Source organism: Cervus elaphus, chromosome 3 (assembly GCF_910594005.1).
Source record: "Cervus elaphus chromosome 3, mCerEla1.1, whole genome shotgun sequence".
NCBI lineage: Eukaryota > Metazoa > Chordata > Mammalia > Artiodactyla > Cervidae > Cervus > Cervus elaphus.
The window spans coordinates 50,015,557-50,037,745 of NC_057817.1; the positions used below are offsets into that span (position 1 = coordinate 50,015,557).

The 22,189-nt window shown below is 38.0% G+C and overlaps 1 protein-coding gene and 1 pseudogene across 3 annotated transcripts in view; one reads left to right on the forward strand and one right to left on the reverse strand.

The window, feature by feature from the left end:
• Window positions 1-22,189, forward strand: part of TAFA2 (TAFA chemokine like family member 2) — a 550,254-nt gene that overhangs the window by 503,995 nt on the left and 24,070 nt on the right. For all 3 annotated transcript variants that reach the window (XM_043888396.1, XM_043888388.1, XM_043888402.1), the window contains 2 exons: window positions 1,289-1,441; window positions 2,496-2,620. In XM_043888396.1, the coding sequence (XP_043744331.1) occupies window positions 1,289-1,441; window positions 2,496-2,620 (278 nt within the window). The remainder of the gene's footprint in view (window positions 1-1,288; window positions 1,442-2,495; window positions 2,621-22,189) is intronic.
• On the reverse strand, window positions 9,664-9,808 carry LOC122686376 (annotated as a pseudogene).

The window sequence follows — 22,189 nt, forward strand, 5'->3', positions numbered from 1 at the left end:
TGGAAATGGTACCTGCTTCTTCCAAATGCTTTTGAGGATTATGCTTCAAAACTACACCTGAGTCTCTTGGTCTCACATAGGGAAGGAGATGGACGATGAATGTGATCTGTTCTCACAAGAAAAATATAAACAATCTAACCTGAGTTCCTGCTCAGTGATTCCCATCTCTAAGGGGAAGATAATATAAATGCATGCTGTCCTAACCTCATTTGCAAAATGGGTCTTAATATGTTTATAACATTAAATAACTTCAGATGTCCTACTTTTCTATTTAAATCTCTGTTTTTATAGCAATCACATGTTTTAAAATTTCTGAAAACATAACATTTCAACAAATGTTTGATTTTAAGCTGTTTTTAGAAGATGGAACTTTTGGTTTATCATTTCACAGTAGGGTTAATACTTTGAAGAAGAAATGCTGGGGGAAAAGAAACAATGACGGCAAACTTGAATCCTATCCTGATGTGATAAGTGGGGTACAAAAATTTCAATCACCTAAACAGCTGGGTAGCCTTACTGTGAGGCTAACCAAATGGCTAATGGAGGCTCACAGCTTACTGGACTGGGTTTTTCCAGGGTGGGTATAAGTCCGTCCACGTTCTGGCTGTGGTTGTTGCATTGGGTGGCAGTTGTTCCCTCAGGCAAAATTGACAGGAATGATCTGTGGGTCCTGAGACTGGATAGAACTTTCAGGAAAATGGTAGCAATTTCAAAAATCACCCAGTTAGTTCATTTCCAAGAAAACTGAGCAGAAGAATCCTGAGGAGGTGGGTTCCCACCCTCTGCTTTCCTAATTTCTGAAAAGAAATTCCCTTCCTGACTCTTAGCCTCAACCCTAGAGAATATAACCTAAAGACTATCACCTTTATCAACCCACCCACTTTGAGAATAAGGCTCGTCTCAGCCCCAGTAGAGGGCACTTTGTCCATGGAGTAACCCTACTTTGATCAACATGTTGAACAAAAGGTGTAAAAAAAAAAGCCACATGCAAATAAATATGTTTTTGATGGCACCACATATTGCCTCTATATTTCAGACTGTTCTAACAGCCCATTCTAATCTAGCCACTAATTGTTCCTGCTTTACCAAGCATTTACTGATAGAAATGGTCCTACCACATTTAGCAAAGACATCAAATCTGCATTATGGAGTCAGCATCATTGTATTTCTAGTTTCATGCATGGTGGGTCCTTTATAGAGCTATATTTAATGCACTTCTAATTAAAAAGGGGGGAAAGTATCCAAAGCTTTCTCACTGTTATCTCATCTTCTGTTTTTCTGTGTGCAGCTCACCATGTTAAAACTGGCACTTGCGAAGTGGTGGCACTCCACAGATGCTGTAACAAGAACAAGATAGAAGAACGGTCACAAACGGTCAAGTGCTCCTGCTTCCCTGGGCAGGTGGCGGGTACCACACGAGCTGCTCCATCTTGTGTGGATGGTGAGGCTTCTTCCATTGCTCTTGTGATGGTGTGGCTGGGGACCGCACAGAACTGGAATTTCACTGTGATTCTCAATTCTGGGGTTCATCCCGGGGGACCACACCTTCAGTCGTATGGTTGGCACAAGATCATTTGAAGAGCATTCTGAAATTTAAAATCCATTGAAAGAAGATCTAAGGACTTACGCAGTCTTGTAGCAAAAGGCACTATAATGAGGTTCCAAGAAGTCCATGTACTTCTTACTTTGATACCATGAAATACTGATCTTCCAGTGGAGGGGCCAGTGTGTATATAAATAAATTGGCAAAGGCAATATAAAAATAGATGATTAAATAGTTTGGGGTCCTTAAACCCATGAATGGTTCTTAAGAATGAAAAAATAAACATCATACATATGAATGAATGCTTAGTTGTGGATAGAAGTCACATGAAATATTTTTATAGAGATTCATCAAAATGTTAATTTCTTTCTTGGAGGATTCACCTAATAGGATATAAATATTTATGTGGATCTGTATAATTGATGTGATCATAAATAATATTTTGTTAAGTGCTCATATATTTTCATGGTGTATTCTTTGCAATGATTATTACTGCCCATAGTTAAAAAAAAAAGACATAAATTTAAATGCCTTCCTGATTTTAGTCTACTTGGGGGAGATATTACATTGATTCTGAAATATTAATTCTAAATTGGTCATGGACTCAATTTCTTATATGTTTATGTAAATAGGCACATGAATACATCCACATAATTTGTGTCTAATATGCTAATTTCCATGAAACCTATGTGTTTGTATGAAAAACCCTTCAAAAATGTGCCTATCATTAGCAATACTGTATTATACACTGAACATGAGATCTACCCTCTTAAAGTTTTAAATATTCTTATCACAATAAAATTTTAAAAAATTAAAAATATTCTTAGTCAGAAAATCTAGAAAAATGTATTCCCCTTGGACCAAAAACAAACAAACAAAAAGCATGCACACCCAGGGAATTAACAAGCCCAAATAGAAAATCTTGAATTGCTTTTTTTTAAATCTCCTATAGCTTCCATAGTGGAACAGAAATGGTGGTGCCATATGCAACCGTGTCTTGAAGGAGAGGAATGTAAAGTTCTTCCAGATCGGAAAGGATGGAGCTGTTCCTCTGGGAATAAAGTGAAAACAACTAGGGTAAGTGGACAGTCACTCTGTGAAAATAAAAGATCGCTGAATTCATAGAGCATGGAGCATGTGCAGTGACCTCTTTAAGTGGTTGTAGGATTGAGAGGGTACAGTTTTCCATAGTACATTTTTCCCTCATTTTCTCCCTAATTCATTTTTTCATAGCACATTTTTGTTTCACTCAGAGTAACGTCTGTAGATTGCCAACAACTGTCGTGTTACCTAATAATGAAATACTGTTTATTCCTTGATGAGATACTTGCAGTGATGTGAACTGCCCCCAACCCCTGCTGGAGGGTGCATGTTAAATGCTGGGGAGGTGACCCTAATCCCTCATTCTTCTGATGGATAGTAATCTGAATAAATCCTGAAAAGAAAGAGAATTTATTCATGACTCAATAAACATTTCCTAGTTAATATTCTTTCATTTTTATGAAAGTAATTCTTTTGACCTCCCTAATTTCTGGATCAATACATAGTTTTCTAATGGTTAAGTTTGTAATCATTGTAATGAGTTACCTAGTGGAGTTTTTAAATCTCAGGGTCAGTATAAAAGGAATGCTCTTCAGATGGTAATGTATTTCACCTTGCAGTGACTGATTTCTGGGGAGAAGTGAAAAATACTTTTATTCTTTGATTTTCTAATTACCTCCAATGGATATTTTAGACTGGCAGAGTTTAAATTCTTTGTGGAATCAGCAGATGAAAGTTCTGTCTTATTTTGCTTTTTACTCTGAAGGGAGAGCTGACTATTGCTTAGAATTGAATAATTGGGGACTAGAAGATAATAATGTTTTATAAAAAGTAACATAAAACTACAGACTAGTTAACTTAGGGTATTTTTTAACAATAGCAGTTTCTTTCTTTTTTTTTTTTTAATCTTGTCTGGACATATTCAAGAGGATTAACTTAAAATCCCATGAGATATAATGTTGAGTAATATCTTTAGTGTATTTTCTGTGTATTCAGACATACACAGAAGTAACCAAGTTTATAATAAAAAATAACTATATTTTGTCAAATGATTCATGATTCTAACTTGTCAGTTAAATGCTGACAGTCCTTTCTAAAATCCATGGAGGGCATGATCAGTTAATTAGAATAATTGTATTATTCAGTTAGCACATGATATAATCCATATTGATTTGTTAAAATTATTCTAGCAATATAAAACTTCCTTATAAGCTACTTATAGCATGAAAATTCTGTCCCCACCCCCCAAATTATTAACCCTTTGTATAAAATAGCACTGTGTGAAGATTTGACTATGAAACAATTTTTTTTAAAGTAGTGATTCATCTAAGTTCTATGGTTTTCCTTCCTTTTCATGTCTGAGTAATATTCCATTCTATATATGTACCACAGCTTATTATTTGTCTGTTCCTCTATTTATGGGCATTTAGGTTGCTTCCATATCTTGATTATTGTAAATAGTGCTGCAATGAACACGGGTGCATGTATCTGTTTGAATTATGGTTTTCTCTGGGTATATGCCAAGGAGTAGGATTGCTGAATCATATGGTAGCTCTAGTTTTAGTTTTTTAAGGAATTTCTGTGCTGTTCTCCATAGCGGCTGTATCTTTTACATTCCTATCAACAATGCAAGATGATTCCCTTTTCTCCACATCTTCTCCAGCATTTATTGTTTGTAGATTTTTTTGATGATGGCTATTCTAAACTCAACATTCAGAAAACTAAGATCATGGCATCTGGTCCCATCACTTCATGGCAAATAGATGGGGAAACAGTGGAAACAGTGTCAGACTTTATTTTTGGGGGCTCCAAAATCACTGCAGATGGTGATTGCAGCCATGAAGTTAAAAGACACTTACTCCTTGGAAGGAAAGTTATGACCAACCAAGACAGCATATTAAAAAGCAGAGACATTACTTTGCCAAAAAAGGTCCGTCTAGTCAAGGCTGTTTTTTCCAGTGGTCATGTATGGATGTGAGAGTTGGATGGTGAAGAAAGCTGAGCACCAAAGAATTGATGCTTTTGAACTGTGGTGGTGGAGAAGACTCTTGAGAGTCCCTTGGACTGCAAGAAGATCCAACCAGTCCTTCCTAAAGGAGATCAGTCCTGAGGGTTCATTGGAAGGACTGATGCTGAAGCTGAAACTCCAATACTTTGGCCACCTGATGGGAAGAGTTGACTCATTGGAAAAGACCCTGATGCTGGGAGGGATTGGGGGAGGAGGAGAAGGGGATGGCAGAGGATGAGATGGTTGGATGGCATCACCAACTTGATGGACATGGGTTTGGGTAGACTCTGGGAGTTTGTGATGGACAGGGAGGCCTGGCGTGCTGTGGTTCATGGGGTCGCAGAGTTGGAGACGACTGAGCGACTGAACTGAACTGAACTGATTCTGACTGGTGTGATGTGATATCTCATTGTAATTTTGATTTGCATTTCTCTAATAATGAGTGATTTTGAGCATATTTTCGTGTGCTTGTTGGCCATCTCTATGTCTTCTTTGGAGAAATATCTGTTTAGGTCTCCAGTCCATTTTTGATTGGGTTGGTTTTTTTGATACTGAACTACATGTGCTGTTTGTATATTTTGGAGATTAATCCGTTGTCAGGTGTTCCATTTGCAAATATTTTCTCTCATTCTGAAATTGTCTTTTTGTTGTGTTTATGGTTTCTGTTTGCTGTGCAAAAGTTGTTAAGTTTAAATAGGCAGAGTTTTGAATGGACCTGGAGGTTGCCAAACAGAGTAAAGTAAGTCAGAAAGAGAAAAACAAATATTGTACATTAACACATACGTGGAGAGTTTTTAAAAATGGTGTAGATTATCTTCTTTGCAAAGCAGAAATAGAGACACATATGTAGAGAACACATGGATACCAAGGAGGATTTGTGGGGGGTGGAGGTAGAATGAATTGGGAGGTTGTTCAGTTCAGTTGAGTTCAGTCGCTCAGTTGTGTCTCTTTGCGACTCTATGAACTGCAGCACGCCAGACCTCTCTGTCCATCACCAAGTCCCAGAGTCCACCCAAACCCATGTCCATTGGTGATGCCATCCAGCCATCTCGTCCTGTGTCGTCCCCTTCTCCTCCTCCCCCAATCCCTCCCAGCATCAGGGTCTTTTCAAATGAGTCAACTCTTCGCATGAGGTGGCCAAAGTATTGGAGTTTCAGCTTCAGCATCAGTCCTTCCAGTAAACACCCAGGACTGATCTCCTTTAGGATGGACTGGTTGGATCTCCTTGCAGTCCAAGGGACTCTCAAGAGTCTTCTCCAACACCACAGTTCAAAAGCATCAATTCTTCAGTGCTCAGCTTTCTTTATAGTCCAATTCTCACATCCATACATGACCACTGGAAAAATCATAGCCTTGACTAGACGGACCTTTTTTGGCAAAGTAATGTCTCTGCTTTTTAATATGCTGTCTTGGTTGGTCATAACTTTCCTTCCAAGGAGTAAGCATCTTTTAATTTCATGGCTGCAGTCACCATCTGCAGTGATTTTGGAGACCAGAAAAATTAAGTCAGCCACTGTTTCCACTGTCTCCCCATCTGTTTGCCATGAAGTGATGGGACCGGATGTCATGATTTTAGTTTTCTGAATGTTGAGTTTAAGCCAACTTCTTCACTCTCCTGTTTCACTTTCATCAAGAGGCTCTTTAGTTCTTCTTCATTTTCTGCCAGAAGGGTGATGTCATCTGCATATCTGAGGTTACTGATATTTCTCCTGGCAATCTTGATTCCAGCTTGTGGTTCCTCCAGCCCAGCATTTCTCATGATGTACTCTGCATAAAAGTTAAATAAGCAGGGTGACAATATACAGCCTTGACGTACTCCTTTTCCTATTTGGAACCAGTCTGTTGTTCCATGTCCAGTTCTAACTGTTGCTTCCTGACCTGCATACAGGTTTCTCAAAGGCAGGTCAGGTGGTCTGGTATTCCCATCTCTTTCAGAATTTTCCACAGTTTATTGTGATCCACACAGTCAAAGGCTTTGGCACAATCAATAAAGCAGAAGTAGATGTTTTTCTGGAACTCTCTTGCTTTTTCAATGATCCAACAGACGTTGAGATTGACATATATATATATTATGTATAAAACAGATAATTAATGAGAACCTACTGTATATATAGCACAGGGAACTATATTCATGCTCTTTGGTGACCTAAATGGGAAAGGATCCCAACAACAAGGGATGTATGTGTACCTATGGCTGATTCACTTTGCTGTACAGTAGGAATGACCCAGCATGTAAAGCAACTATGCTCCCATAAAAAAGTTCTATGTTTTTAAATGAGTGGATAATGATGAAGCTAACATTTATTAGATACTTAAAATATATGCCATATACTGAAAACATGCTTCATGTGAATTAGCTTGTTTAATCCTCTTAATAGCCTGGTAAAGAAGGTAACATTATCTCCTTTTTACAGCTGAGTAAACCAAAGCTTTAAAATGTTGAGTGACTTCTCAAGGTCATATAGCTAATTAATGAGAAGTTAGGGTTCAAACTATACATTTTTTATTACAGAACCTAACCTCTGAACCCATAGTTTTTACTAGATCATTTATCTTATGTAACTGTGTTTAAAATTTACTATAATTCTGTTCAAGCAGACCTTTAAAAATATTTTTAGCTTTTCAGATCATTGAAATGAAAAGGTCGGGACCGTGTGATCCAAATTCTCATAATTAATTGTTTCAGAAGTGTTGCTTTACCCCCTGTTTGGCCATATTCTCAATAGTTCAAAGTTAAAATTGAGTCTCTGCTTCACAAATTCTTCCTAGTGTAATTAAACAAGATGGATAAAAGACTTAGAGCTTGTGAGTCGGGAAGACCACATCTAGAGCCTCTGGTTTATTTTAGTTATAAGTTTATATGCCACTTACAGCAGATTGCCCTTTTTATTTTTCCTTCATCTCTTTTGCCCTAGAGAACAGCTGTAAAACCTCCTGGAAGACACTGTCAAAAGGTTTCATGCAACAGTGGGTGTTGGTATTAAATTATGTTTTAAAAATTCCTTCCAAGTCTGAGAATCTTTGATTCTCATTTAAAAAGGAAAAATCATTATATATAAGAGAAGATAAGACGCTTGAGAGAAGGGACTTCTTGAGTATACAATCAAAGTAAATTATTTTTATTTTTTGCTTCACAAGTAAAAAGATTGCTGGTGAAAATGAAGCTACTTAGATGTTTTTACCTAAAGGAGCATCATGGCATTTCAAATGGCTGGGCAAAATGATGTTAAATTATGAATGTGAGTTTGGCTTACACAATAACATGGGTGAGTTTCCCTGAAGCCCCAAAGTAGAAAAGTTCCCAAAGTCATCAGGTTGTTACTGTTTTTCCATCTCTGTTGAAATAGTCCAAAAAGTATAGGAGATAAGAAAAATTCTTGAAACAGTTCTGGCACATTACTTTCTTTACTCATAGTGCAAGTGTTGGAGGGTAGAGGTAGGGTCTGCCATACATAAGTAGCAGCAATATTGTTGAGAAGAAATCTGATCACTATTCTAACCACTGGTATTACTATCCACTTGAATAAGGTAGCCTTGACTGTGGGGAGCCAACAAGCCCTTGAGGCCCTGATTTGGCAGGGCCTAGCCACGAATGGAAACGTCTAGAAGTTAAGCAGGAATAGGTTATAAAATAACTGAAGAGCTGCTCTCAGCCAAAAACCATTTGGGTTTCTTATGCAGAATATGTTGGTCTTGTGGGATTACACTGCAAGCAAAATGGCTCACGAAATGATTAAAATTTGCAATAACATACACCCTCCCTTATAATTGCCCATATCCAATCTGTAGTGCTCTGGTAAATTTAATGTTAGAAGAAAAGCAGTCAGCCAAAAACATCAATGAGGCTTGCTTGGCCTCAGCAGAGATGCATGATACTTTCCAGAATTGACTACAGATCAGGGGCTGGGTGAATTCCTCATTTAAGACTAATTTGGAACTTACATTGTACTTCCCATAAATGCTAATTATATCCTCCTTCTGTCTTTGTACTAGATTCAGGAAGCTTATTGTTATAACCCATTTTCTATTTGTCCTAACAAGGGGAAAAGGCATAGCATAGACAGGCCTTGTTGGAGCATCAATATTTTGCATACATGCTCTTCAAAACCTCAAACATTTAATCTGCAGAGAAAGGAGGATGCAACATTTGTTTCCCAAGCCCTACTTCTCACCTTAAAGGTAAAATTTAATGACTGCATACATCTGTAAGCATCTACTGTATTACTTTAAAGAACTCCTAAGTTAAAAAGAAAAAAAGTGTAATTACTTTACAATATTGTAGTGGTTTTTGCCATACATTGACATGAATCAGCCATGTATTTACATGTATTCCCCATCCCGATCCCCCTCCCACCTCCCTCTCCACCCGATCCCTCTGGGTCTTCCCAGTGCGCCAGCCCCAAGCACTTGTCTCGTAAATTAGCCTCCAACTAATAAAAATAAATGGAAAAATAAATAAATAAAAATAAAAACTGCAAAAAAAAAAAAAGAAAAAAGGCATGAAAGGCTTTTGATTTTGAACTCACTTTCAAAGATAAATAATAAAGAACTTTTGAAAGAGTCATTAATAAAAGAATAGTCTTTCCACTGTGAAAGAGCACATAATTATATGCTAATTATATAACAGAGAAGTAGCAGAGGGGAAAGGTGCTATAGAGCTTGTAAGAGTTGAGAAAAAAAATCTTTGATGACATTGTTGGAACCCTCAGAAAAAAAATAGACTGTGGTTCATTTCTTTTAATGTTTGGATATTCTTTCTCTGTGGAATATCTCCTAAAATAAGTCACATTCTAATTTTAGGATTTACAGCCCTTTAGCAATGGTACAGATTCCAAACATCAGTGGTCACACAGCTCTGAGGTCTGTTTCTTACCTAAGGAAAAGTGAACTTAACTTGATACATACAAGAGTTTTATATTTTCATTAAAGATATTATCTTTATGAATCATGAATCCTCATATGCCTAACAAGACATTTTCTGAGTAATTTTTAACTAATTGAATTCTTTCATCTTTACTCATTTACTTAAAATGCCTTAAACAGATAAGAACTCTGTAATTTTTTTTTTTTTTTATGTGCCCCAGGCATGAAATAGCTCTGGCCACCAATCCAGGCATCAAGCTAGGATGAACAAAGGACTAGACATCTGCTTTGCCCCTGACTGATATAAGAGCAACACCACCAATCAGGTGCCTCTTTGCCCATTGCCAGGGAGTAGAACTCTGTAATTTTTTAACATCCCTTCAAACATAATGGATGTTAAGGGCATAAAATATGATTTTACTTTGTTGTATAATTCAATGAGAATCAACAAATATTAAAATTTCCTGTACCTAAATATTCTATAGTAAAAATGTTCGTATTATAATCAAAGCAACAAAATCAAATATGAAAATATTTACTTAGCTCTTAAAGTATGCTGGGTACTCTGCTAAGTACATTGAAGGTATTATCTTATTTAATTTCCCCAACTACAATAGTTACTAACTAGAGCTCAAAGATATAAATATATATTGCATGTTGCCTGCCCACCAGGAATATGCCCTTGAGTAGGGGAGTAAGTAGTATACAATTGCATTATTCTTTTGCTATCCATATGCAGATCACTAACAATAAACATTGGAATCTGCTGGTAAACATAAGTCAAGAATAACATTGTTATAATAATAGGGCTAGCATAAGCCTGTAGTTCAGCTTCCTCATCTGCAAAAAGATGAGGATATTGATCTAGATTCAAGTTCTTCTAACCACCTTTTATTCTTTGATTCCTTGTGCCAAGGACATTTCTAACTTCTTTTCCAGCTAAATTTATATGACACTAATAACTGACTGATATCAGAAGATAAATAAGTATTAGGTTTTTCATCCTTTCTCTCTAAGGGAGAAAAGAAATAGCATCTTAGGATGCTTGGCTGATTAAAGCCTCAAGTCACCTCTTTCCAGATGCTGCCTGATTTTATACCAAGACTTGATGACTGAGTTGGTAGGTCTGAATGGTGTTGAAGGGAGCAACTCCAGGTCCAAGGCAAGGCAAGAACATAGCAAGAGAAGAAAGGTTCATTTTCTCACCTTCAGTTCTGTTCAGTTCAGTTCAGTCACTCAGTTGCGACTCCATGAATCGCAGCATGCCAGGCCTCCCTGTCCAACACCAACTCCCGGAGTTTACTCAAATTCATGTCCATCGAGTCGGTGATGCCATCCAGCCATCTCATCCTCTGTCATCCCCTTCTCCTTCTACCCCCAATCCCTCCCAGCATCAAGGTCTTTTCCAATGAGTCAGCTGTCTGCATCAGGTGGCCAAAGTATTGGAGTTTCAGCTTCAGCATCAGTCCTTCCAATGAACACCCAGGACTGATCTCCTTTAGGATGGACTGGTTGGATCTCCTTGCTGTCCAAGGGACTCTCAAGAGTCTTCTCCAACACCACAGTTCAAAAGCATCAATTTTTCGGCCTTCAGCTTTCTTCACAGTCCAATTCTCACATCCATACATAACTACGAGAAAAACCATAGCTCTGACTAGATGGACCTTTGTTGGCAAAGTAATGTCTCTGCTTTTTAATATGCTATCTAGGTTGGTCATAACTTTCCTTCCAAGCAGTAAGCGTCTTTTAATTTCATGGCTGCAATCACCATCTGCAGTGATTTTGGAGCCCAAAAAAATAAAGTCTGACACTGTTTCCACTGTTTCCCCATCTATTTCCCGTGAAGTGATGGGGCCAGATGCCACAATCTTAGTTTTCTGAATGTTGAGCTTTAAACCAACTTTTCCACTCTCCTCTTTCACTTTCATTAAGAGGCTCTTTAATTCCTCTTCACTTTCTGCCATAAGGGTGGTGTCATTGCATCTGAGCTTATTGATATTTCTCCCGGCAATCTTGATTCCAATTTGTGCTTCCTCCAGCTCAGCGTTTCTCATGATGTACTCTGCATATAAGTTTAATAAGCAGGGTGACAATATACAGCCTTGAGGTACTACTTTTCCTATTTAGAACCAGTCTGTTGTTCCATGTCCAGTTCTAACTGTTGCTTCCTGACCTGCATATAGGTTTCTCAAGAGGCAGGTCAGGTGGTCTGGTATGCCCATCTCTTTCAGAATTTTCCACAGTTTAGTGTGAGGCACACAGTCAAAGGCTTTGGCGTAGTCAATAAAGCAGAAATAGATAAGGTGGTGCAATTTGTGTGACTTTTTCAATCATAAGCTCCCTCCTTGACTTGTGAATTTAACATAGACTTAAGGTTGTGTGGTCTTTTTTTGACCAGCCCTTCCTAACAGACACATTCCTCATTCTTTTGTCTTTAACTCACCTCTGACCAGGCCCTGAATCGCATTCTTGTCCTTGTCCTTCCATGACAGATCATGATGACTTTTAGGGCTGTAGTTTTCAATTATTTTGATGGGACCTAAGTAAGAAATACATCTTACATTATCCAGGATATATACAACACCCACCCCAACACACACATACTCATATACCCCACACTAAAATAAAAATTCTGATTTTTGTGTTTTATTCCTTCCTTCCTTTCTTCCTGCTTCTTTCCTTCCTTTTTCCCTCTCTTCATCAACCCCATAAATTGATTTTATAACCCAACAATATGTTTCAACATGCAAGTTGAAAATCATGACTTTAGAAATGGTATTTGACTGCTTCTTGTGTTGGCTGCATGGAAATGATAGCCACTGCTGACTTGCAAAGATACAAGCTATTGAATAGACAGTTTTCAAGTCAATTCACATTTTATATTCTAAATATTTTTAGTCAATATTTTGGGGTAAAAATTTCACAAGATCTTGTAAAATATAGTTTTCATGGGGAAGAATGTATATACTGTATCTGTTTTTCAATTTAGCAAGTATTTATTGTCTTTTATTGTCAGGTATTATTCTAGGTTCTAGTGCATGTTGGCTCAGATGGTAAAGAATCTGCCTGCAATGCAGGAGACTGGGGTTCAATTCCTGGGTCAGGAAGATCCACTAGAGAAGGGAATGGCTACCCACTGCAGTATTCTTGTCTGGAAAATTCCATGGACAGAGGATTCTGGCAGGCAACAGTCCAGGGGTTCCCAAAGAAGCAGACATGACTGAGCAACTAACACTGTGACTTGTCTTTTTTCACAGCACAGCCCAGGGGAAGACAGACTGGATCCCCGGCCTCACGGGGCCTAGATTCTTATCGGCTGTGTTGGTTTTTTATGGTTGCCTTAGCAAACTTAGTGACGTGAAACAACATCCATCACTAATCTGTAGGTCCCACTTCCATGCCTGGCTATTTCTCTGTGTTTTACAAGGTTCAAACCAGTGGATGCTTCATCTCTTCCCAACAGGGCTGTGTTTTTTTTTTGTTTTTTGTTTTTTGTTTTTTTCTGGAGGCTCTAAGCCCATTTCCAAGCCCATTCAGGTGATTGGCAGTTTGGTTCCTTGCAGATGTAGGAATGAGGTTTCTATCCCCCTGCAGCTGGCATCTGGAAGCCTCTCTCACCTCCATCAGAATGCCTGCTTTCTCTATCACATTGCCTCCTTTATCATCAAACCAGCCAGGGTGCATTGAGTCTTTCTCACACGTTGAATCTCTCTGACGTCCCTATCCCCCTATTTCTCCTCTGTCTGACTCTTCGGCTTTTAAAAACTCAGGTGATTACATTAGTTGCACCCAGATAGTCCAGGATGATCACCCTATTTTAAGGTTAGCTGATTAACAACTTTAATTACCTAGCAAAGTCCCTTCACAGAAGTACTAAGATTAGTGTTTCTTTGAATACCTAGGGGGCAGGAATCTTGGGGGTATATCTTTAGAATTCTTCCTATCAGACATGGAGAGACAAAAATAAAGATAAATGAGTAAAGTATATATTAGATGGTGGTAGATGCCATGGGGAAAAGTAAAGCGGGGAGGAGAAATGGAGAGTGCTGAGCCAAGGGAGCTTGCATACCGCAGTCTCAGGAGATGTGAGGAAAAGCCACGTGACTATCTAGAGGCCATGCCTTTCAGGTAAAGGGGATAAAAAGCACGAAAAACCTGCCATGGAAGCTCCGCCGGGAATATCATATTCAAGAGACAGCAGTGATGTTAGTGTGCCTGAGGGGAGTGAGCAAGGGCGAGTGGTCACATTGTGATTAGAAAGGTAACACGAGGCATGTCAGTTTTGACTTTAATTTTTGTCTCGAGCAAATTGAATGAGGAATTTGACGTTAGGTGAGTTGGGGAGAACTGTGGGGAGAACAGGCTTTATCTTTTACGTGAATATCCACTAAATCTAGGTTATTTAGTAGAAATTTAAATATGGCATAACTTCTTAAATTTGATATTTATTAAGAAGAGTAGGTAAAAATTTGTTTTATCATGGTGAGAAAAATGGAGACATTGAGTGAAATTCATACTAGAGAAGATTTAAAATCTCAAATGACACAGACATTTGAAAAAAGCATTTAAGCAAGTCTGTAGTTACTGTAATATTAAGTTTTAAAAAGAGATGTGGAGAGATGTTTTTTCCTCAATTAGATTTGAGTCTAAGGGTAGGGGAATACCAAGTTAGGAGTCCAAGAATTACCACTACTAAAAGTGACATTTCAAACCTAGTATTTTGAATTTAAGAGCTGCTTACTTAACTAATAGTAATTTAATAGAGCCAAGAGTGTCTCTTTTGTTATTTATTTAGAGAGTTATTGGAAATTATTGCAAAGACCTTAAACAAATAAATCATCAGGAAATATATTGTAAAAAAAAAAAAAAACTTGGCCTATATTTTTACAATTAAAATGAGAAATGGACAATATATGAGTGTTTTGAAGTTCCTGTAAGATTTAAATGCTTCTACAGTACTTGGGCCAGGTATTTTTTGTAGGTGTTACTCTGAATATTGTGTTTATAATCTTATAATTAATTGTGAATGTTTGCACATTGTAATGGGAATCTCGTTCAGGCATCATAAAATTTCATTAGCACTATGAGGTTTATATCTTTAGCCTACTGCCTAAACAGTATTCCTGTCTGTTATGTGAGGGCTAAAACTATGTCAGAGATTGATTTTTAATATTAGGGAGCTTGCTGTTTGTTCAAAGTTAAGTATTCCTGGGGGACTTCCCTGGAGGCTCAGTGGTAAAGAATCAGCCTGCAATGCAGGAAACCTGAGTTTGATCCCTGAGTCGGGAAGATTCCCTGGAGAAGGATAGGGCAACTCACTCCAGTATTCTTGCCTGGGGAATTCCATGGACAGAGGGGCCCGGCAGGCTACTGTCCACAGTGTCACAAAGAGTTGGATATGACTGAGCATAATCAAAGAAGAACAGTGCCTCATAGGACTTGGGAGAAGAGGACAGGAAGCTCAAGCATCTCTAGCTAGTGGGGGTTCTATACCTTTTTCTTTTCTGTGGTGTATAACAACCCTTCTATTAAAAATATCTTTCCTGAATGCATTCTCCCATGGCTCTTTCCCACTACTCCCCACACATTTTCCATGATATTTAAATGCCTGAATCAATGATTTCAGATCCATTTTTATTTTCTTTGGAGAGTATGGTAAAATTTCCCTCAAGTTCAGAATTCCAAATGCTTTGTGCAGAGACAGCTATAGTCTAACTCTCTCTCGGATGAGAGTGAATCCCATCTCCCTCCTGGCAGTCTACCTCTAAATAATGGCCAGTTCGCTGTGAGGTGTACAAAAGCAGGGTTGAGCTTAACTCTGTAATAGACCTCATCTGTGGTACCCATAAAATTCTGGACACCAACTTTCAGTGGACGAGAAAAAAAGAAGTTTATGTAAAGGATTTTGTAGATATTTCCCTCAAGGAATAGAAGCACTAAGAGTAATAGATTTTAAATTTTTTGAAGATATAACATGCAAAAGAAAAACATTAGACTTGTTCTGTGTGACTGCAAAGAATATAATCAGGGACAAGGAATAAATCTCTTGGTGTCAGCTCAAGATGATGTTGAATGGGCTGCCTTGAGAAATGGTAAATTCCTCATTTCTGGAAGTCATCAATTTGTGGCTTAAAAGGATGAGCAGAAGTTCAGAGTTAACTAGTGCATTTTACTGCAACAAACACAAAACAGCTTATGCAAAGCCATGGAGGCATAGATGATCATGTCTTACCCCTGGAATTAAAATCAGCTCATGGGGTAATTTCATATGTGTGATGGAACCCCTGAGAAGGGAATCACGATGGCCTTTTAACTGCCATGCTAAAAGACCTGGGCGTTATTCTCTAAGCAATGGTGAACCACTGAAGAACCTTAAATAGGAAAGGAGAAGGGTCTGATTCACACTTTACAAATCTATTTGGCTACAGTGGTGAACTGTAGGGAACTGAGATAAGGATAACAGTCTTAAACTAAGGGGGGAAAAAAGTGATACACTGAGGGTGTCCAGGGGTAGGAAAGGAAAATCAACAAGACTTAGTAACTAACTGAATATAAGAGGCTACTGAGAGAAAATTCTCTTACTCTATTTCTGGCTTAACCTCTTTGGTAATATTAATTGATAAAGACACAATGAAGTGGAGATACTGAGTGGATAGTTTACTATATAGCCCTAGAAATCAAGATAGAATTCTAAGAATAATCATCCCTGAAGAGAAGTGTTAGTCAGTTGTGTCCAACTCTTTGGAGATCCCATGGACTGCAGCCCACCAGGCTCTGCTGTCTGTGGAACACTCAGGGCAAGAATACTGGAATGGGTGGCCATTCCCTTCTTCATGGGATCTTCCCTACCCAGGGATCAAACCTGGGTCTCCCTCATTGCAGGCTGATTCTATACTGTCTGAGCTACCAGGGAAGTCCAATCATCCCTAGATGGTATTGAAATAATTAACTAAGAAGGCTCCCCTAAAAGGAATATGTTGAAAGAGAAGAGCATCAATGACATTTTAGCTGGTAATGTATAAGGTACTTGCTAAGGAACATGAAGTGTAGACAGAGAGCTCAGAAAACCAAGAGAGACGAGATTCCAAGAGAAATCAGAATGAGACAGTTCCAGAGAGACAAGGCCATCAGTTGATCCAACAAGGACACAGAACCTACAGACAGATTATGTGGTCTTTAAGTTTCTTTCTGGGTGTGATATTTGAAAGAAATACTGGAAGTTCATGATCTGTCAGCTGAATATTACTTACTATCATAATCCTAATACCAGCCTCCTAGTTGGATGGTGTCACTGGTGACACATTGTAAACACTGCAGAATGTGCATCTATTTAAAACAGAATGGAATGTTAGAAACATTTTTAAAATAAGAGTATGACTCCCTTTAGCAGAACTAACTAACTCTATTTAAGGGAAGCCTATCCATTAGTTTGTTCATTCAGTCTGTAAAGATCAGTTGTAGGTCTGTTATGTGGCACAGAGCCTGATCTTGTGGTAGGATTTGGGGATTCAAATTTTAAAAAAATCATGGACCTTTGCTGTCCAAGAGTTCATGGTCAATTGGAGAGAAAGTCAATAAATCACTTTCATGTACAGAAGTGGTAGGACAGAGGTTTGTGTTGATGCCACTGGAGTGCATGGGCAGTTTAACGTTGCTGGCCTATAACCTTCCTAAAGCACAGGGACAACAGGTTTTTAGACCATTCAAAGGCAAATTACTGAATAATTTGTCTCCTTAACAGATAGTGACTAAGCACAATGAAAATATATGTTCTGTGATGTCAAGATTTGATTTCATTGTTTTCTACCTTTGCATATGGTATTCTACTACTGTAAGAAAATGAAAATCCATTAGGATGCTTTTGCGACTAGATTCTTTCCTCTTGATGAACTATTCGTAGAGACAACACTGAGTACTTTCTGGATTAGACTTTTAAATCACTTAAAATTTTTCTGCTATCTTTAAAATATGAGAGAGGGGAAGGAGAAAGATTTGTATATGGGACCATAGTAATAGCTGTAATTAAACTGAAAATAATTTAAAATTTCCACCTGAAAAGAAGAATATTGGGGCCTTATAACACTGTGCATTATCTATTAATGCTTCAAGCTTATAGAAAAATTTAAAAATCTGTAACATATTACTAATAGCAAAACCAGCCATTCAGTTGAAACGTCACCTAAGATATAAACCTCAAATTGCCAAATTAAAGCAAAGAAGCCAAAATCTTTATAGTTTATACTAAGCTAGGGAATTCCATTTATATAATGCTTAATATGGAACTTATTATAGACAAGAATTATTTAGCTGCTGAATGTACCTCTTGCTGCTGTGGTTCAGTGTTATTGAGCTTTTCTCCTATTAAGTTGCAATGTTGGCTTCCTGTGATTTATGATGGGATTAGCCTGAAGTCAATAAAGGGCTGTTCTGCTGAGGTTCTGTTTACTGTTGGCTATTTTACCTTTACATTTTATTGCTTATTCTCTTCTGGTGGCAAATATATTTTACCTTTACCTTGCCTCTCCTATTCTCTTTCTAGCCCTATTAAAGGACTATGAGAAGTAAGAGAGAGAGAGAGAGAGAGAGAGAGACAAAGTAACCCCAGGCAGTGTAAATTCATTTTCAAAGGATATTTGCAAATAATCGAATGCAATCTGTTTTGCAACTTTAAAACACCCTATTCTAGAAAGGACTGTTTGAGTAATCATGTAGAGAGTTGATTTGGTCAGCCTGTTTCTAGGATTCATAACTGAGATGCTTTTATTCTATCTTGAAATAAAATGGAATATTCTCAACAGACACGTTGGCTGACAGATAAATTTAAACAGGTATCATGATTAGAAATCTCAGCCTCCAACTTCAATTACAACATGTGATCGATTTAAAAGATTACAGAAGGCAAATGTCTGCCAGACAACCAACCATTGTTTGAGATTACATTTCAGCAATGAAATCAACTTATTGAGAGCACCCCTGCATGTATAATATAGATGTGAACTATCTGTCTCCGCATTATAATCTTGATGATTTCTTGTATGAGCTGTAAGGAAAGTCCCTTATGAATAAACCTTATGGTTGATGGTGACTTTTGACAAATTCACATTTCACCTGTGTAATGGTCTAAGGAGACCCTAATTCAGTGAAACTATATCTCATCACTGTACATTATATCAAAGATTTTGTAACATGAAAGAAAAGTGTTCATTATCAATAGATTAAAAATATTTATGGTAGAAGTTCAGTTTACCCTTGAACATCAGGGATTTGAACTGTATAGATCCACTCAGATATCGATGTTTTTCAGTAATACTACATGATCCACGGTTGGTTGAATCTATGGATATGGAATTGTGTATGTGCAGATTTTTGACTGTGCAGGGGCGGCACCCCTAAGCACTTCAGTCTTCAGAGCTTGGCAAACCCATCATGAAGGTAGACTAATTCCTGTTCAAAAGGCAAATGACAGCTACAACTTTCTAGGCTTCACGAGTAGAATGGTCACATTGAGAGAGTCCCTTTCAAGTTCCACTAGAAAGAAGTTCAAGAAATATTGCAACTGTTGCTCAGTCATCACATGATCTTGATTATTACAAGGCAGTAAAGTATAGGAGCTGTGTGTTCAGAAAGTCAGAAAGTCAAGGGCAAGGTATTAGTTGGTATACAGTTAATCTTATATGTACACTTGTCTGGGCCATAGTGCCCATATATTCGGTCAAACATTTTGGGGGATGTTTCTGTGGAGGTGTGTGTGTGCGTCTGTATGTGTTTGAGGGAAAAGAAATCAGATTTAATCAGCACCAGTAATTCCAAGATCACCCTCACTCCCAGGTGACAGCCATCTTAAATGGGTTAAGCTACCTTTTGCATGAAGTCATAGGGTCTCAAAACTGTTTTACCTTATTTTCAATGGGGACAGCATGTTTACGGGATTGCAAATGCCATGATATAAAACATTGGTACATTCTCATTTTTAGAAATTATTGGAAAACTGATTTCACAGTTTAAAGGAGCACATACTATAGTATCTAAAAGATCAATTTTAGGGGTAATAATTTAATACCTAATGCATTTGAATCTAGCTATAAGTAACTCATTTGAATTTACATTTCTTATATCTGGAATATTCCATTCCATAGTTTCCTAGACTAGGGACAGTTACTACAGGAACTCAAATCAGATGGTCATTCCTAAAGGCTTCTAGGAGGCTGTTTTTAGGAGAGATTTAAATTTAATTGGTGGACTAGAGTAAAGCAGATTACCCTTCATTGTGTGGGTGGGCCTCATGCCATCAGCTGAAGTCCTAAATGGAACAAAAGACTGAACTCCTCTGTCTTATCAGTCAAAACACTTTAGTGAAATGGAGAGAAGTAATTTACCTGGTAAATAATTCGAAGTAATAGTATTTAAGCGTGGTCACTGTACTTGGGAGAGGAATAAATGAACACAGGGAAAACCTCCATTATGAGAAGAAGATAGAAAAAGTACCAAATAGAAGCCACAGGACTAAAGTTTATAATATGTGCTTAGTTGCTCAGTAGCGTCCAACTCTTTGTAACCCTTTGGACTGTAGCTTGCCAGGCTCCTCTGTCCATGGGATTTCCCAGGCAAGAAGAATACTGGAGTGGGTGGTCATTTCCTTCTCCAGGGGATTTTCCCAACCCAGGGATCAAAACCCATGACTTCTGAGCTATCAGGGAATCCAAAGTTTAGAATAACTGATGTTAAAGATATTTACACTACAGAGGTTCAACAGCAGACTAGAGGAGGCAGAAAAAAGACCAATGAACTTGAAAACAGAACAGTGGGCATACCCTATCAGAGCAGTCAAAAAGAATGACAAAAATAGTCAGGATTAGCTTAAGGGACTTAAGGGACAATATCAAACAGACTGACATTGGCATTATGGGATCCAAGAAGGAGGAAAAAGAAAAACAAAAGAGGCAGAAAGCTGATTGCAAAACTAATGCTGAAAACCTGCCTAACTTGGAGAAGGACATTCATGTTCAGGAAACCCAGAGAGTTCCTAATGAGATGGAAACCAAAGAACCCAATCTGTATTCATACATCATGAGAAACGCTGGGCTGGAGGAAGCACAAGCTGGAATCAAGATTGCTGGGAGAAATATCAATAACCTCAGACATGCAGATGACATCACCCTTCTGGCAGAAACTGAAGAACTAAAGAGCCTCTTGATGACAGTGAAAGAGGAGAGTGAAAAAGTTGGCTTAAAGCTCAACATTCAGAATACTAAGATCATGGCATCTGGTCCCATCACTTCATGGCAAATAGATGGGGAAACCGTGGCTGACTTTACTTTTTTGGGCTCCAAAATCACTGCAGATGGTGATTGTAGCCATGAAATTAAAAGACGCTTACTCCTTGGAAGAAAAGTTATGACCAACCTAGACAGCATAGTAAAAAGCAGAGACATTACTTTGCCAGCAAAGGTCCGTGTAGTCAAAACTATGGTTTTTCCAGTAGTCATGTGTGGATGTGAGAGTTGGACTGTAAGGAAAGCTGAGCACCAAAGAATTGATGCTTTTGAACTGTGGTGTTGAAAAAGACTCTTGAGAGTCCCTTGGACTGCAAGGAGATCTACCCAGTCCATCCTAAAGGAGATCAGTCCTGGGTGTTCATTGGAAGGACTGATGCTGAAGCTGAAACTCCAGTACTTTGGTGACCTGATGCAAAGAGCTGACTCATTTGAAAAGACCCTGATGTTGGGAAAGATTGAGGGCAGGAGAAGAAGGGGATGACAGAGGATGAGATGGTTGGATGGCATGACCGACTGAATGGACATGAGTTTGGGTGGACTCCAGGAGTTGGTGATGGACAGGGAGGCCTGGCGTGCTGCAGTTCATGGGATCACAAAGAGTCAGACATGACTGAGTGACTGAACTGCACTGAAAATGTCAAAATTAAAGACAAGGAGAGAATCTTAAAAACAGCAAGAGAAAAACAATCTGTTATGTAAAGAAACCCCCACAAGACTATCAGCAGTTTTCTCAGCAGAAAAATTGCAGTTAAGAAGGAGATGGCATAAACTATTCAAAGTACTGAAAGAAGAAAAGTATCATCTAAGAATACTCTACCTGGCAAAGTTGCCATTCAGAATTGAAGGAATGGATGAGTTTTCCAGACAAGCAAGAACTAATCAAGTTTGTTATTAAATTGGCTTCACAAAAAGATGTTAAAGTGACCCCTTTAAGTTAAAAAGGAAGGGCACTAATTAGCAACAAGGAAACACATAAAAAGTATAATTCTCACTGGTAAAGGTAAATATGTAGAGAAGGTAATGAATTACTTAGAAAGCTATTATGAAGAATGAAAGATAAAAATGTTTTGTAAAAATAACTATAACAATTTGTTAAGGGATACATAAGATAGAAGGATGTAAAACATAACATCAAAAAGATAAAATGTGGTATGGGGAATAAAACTGTAGAGCTTTAGATTATTTGTGCTTAAATTATTATCAACCTCAAATAGAGAGTTATAAATGTAAGTTGGTATATGTAAGTCTCATAGTAACTACAAAATAAAAACCTAAGGAACAAGAAAAATCTCTAACAACCTAACTTTACCCCTTAAGCACCTCGGAGAAGAACAACAACCTAAGCCCGAACATAGTAGAAGGAAGGAACTCACAAGGATGAGAGGAATAAATGAAAGAGAGACTAAAATATAATATAAAAGATAAATGAGATTAAGAGATGGTTCTTTGAAAGGGCAA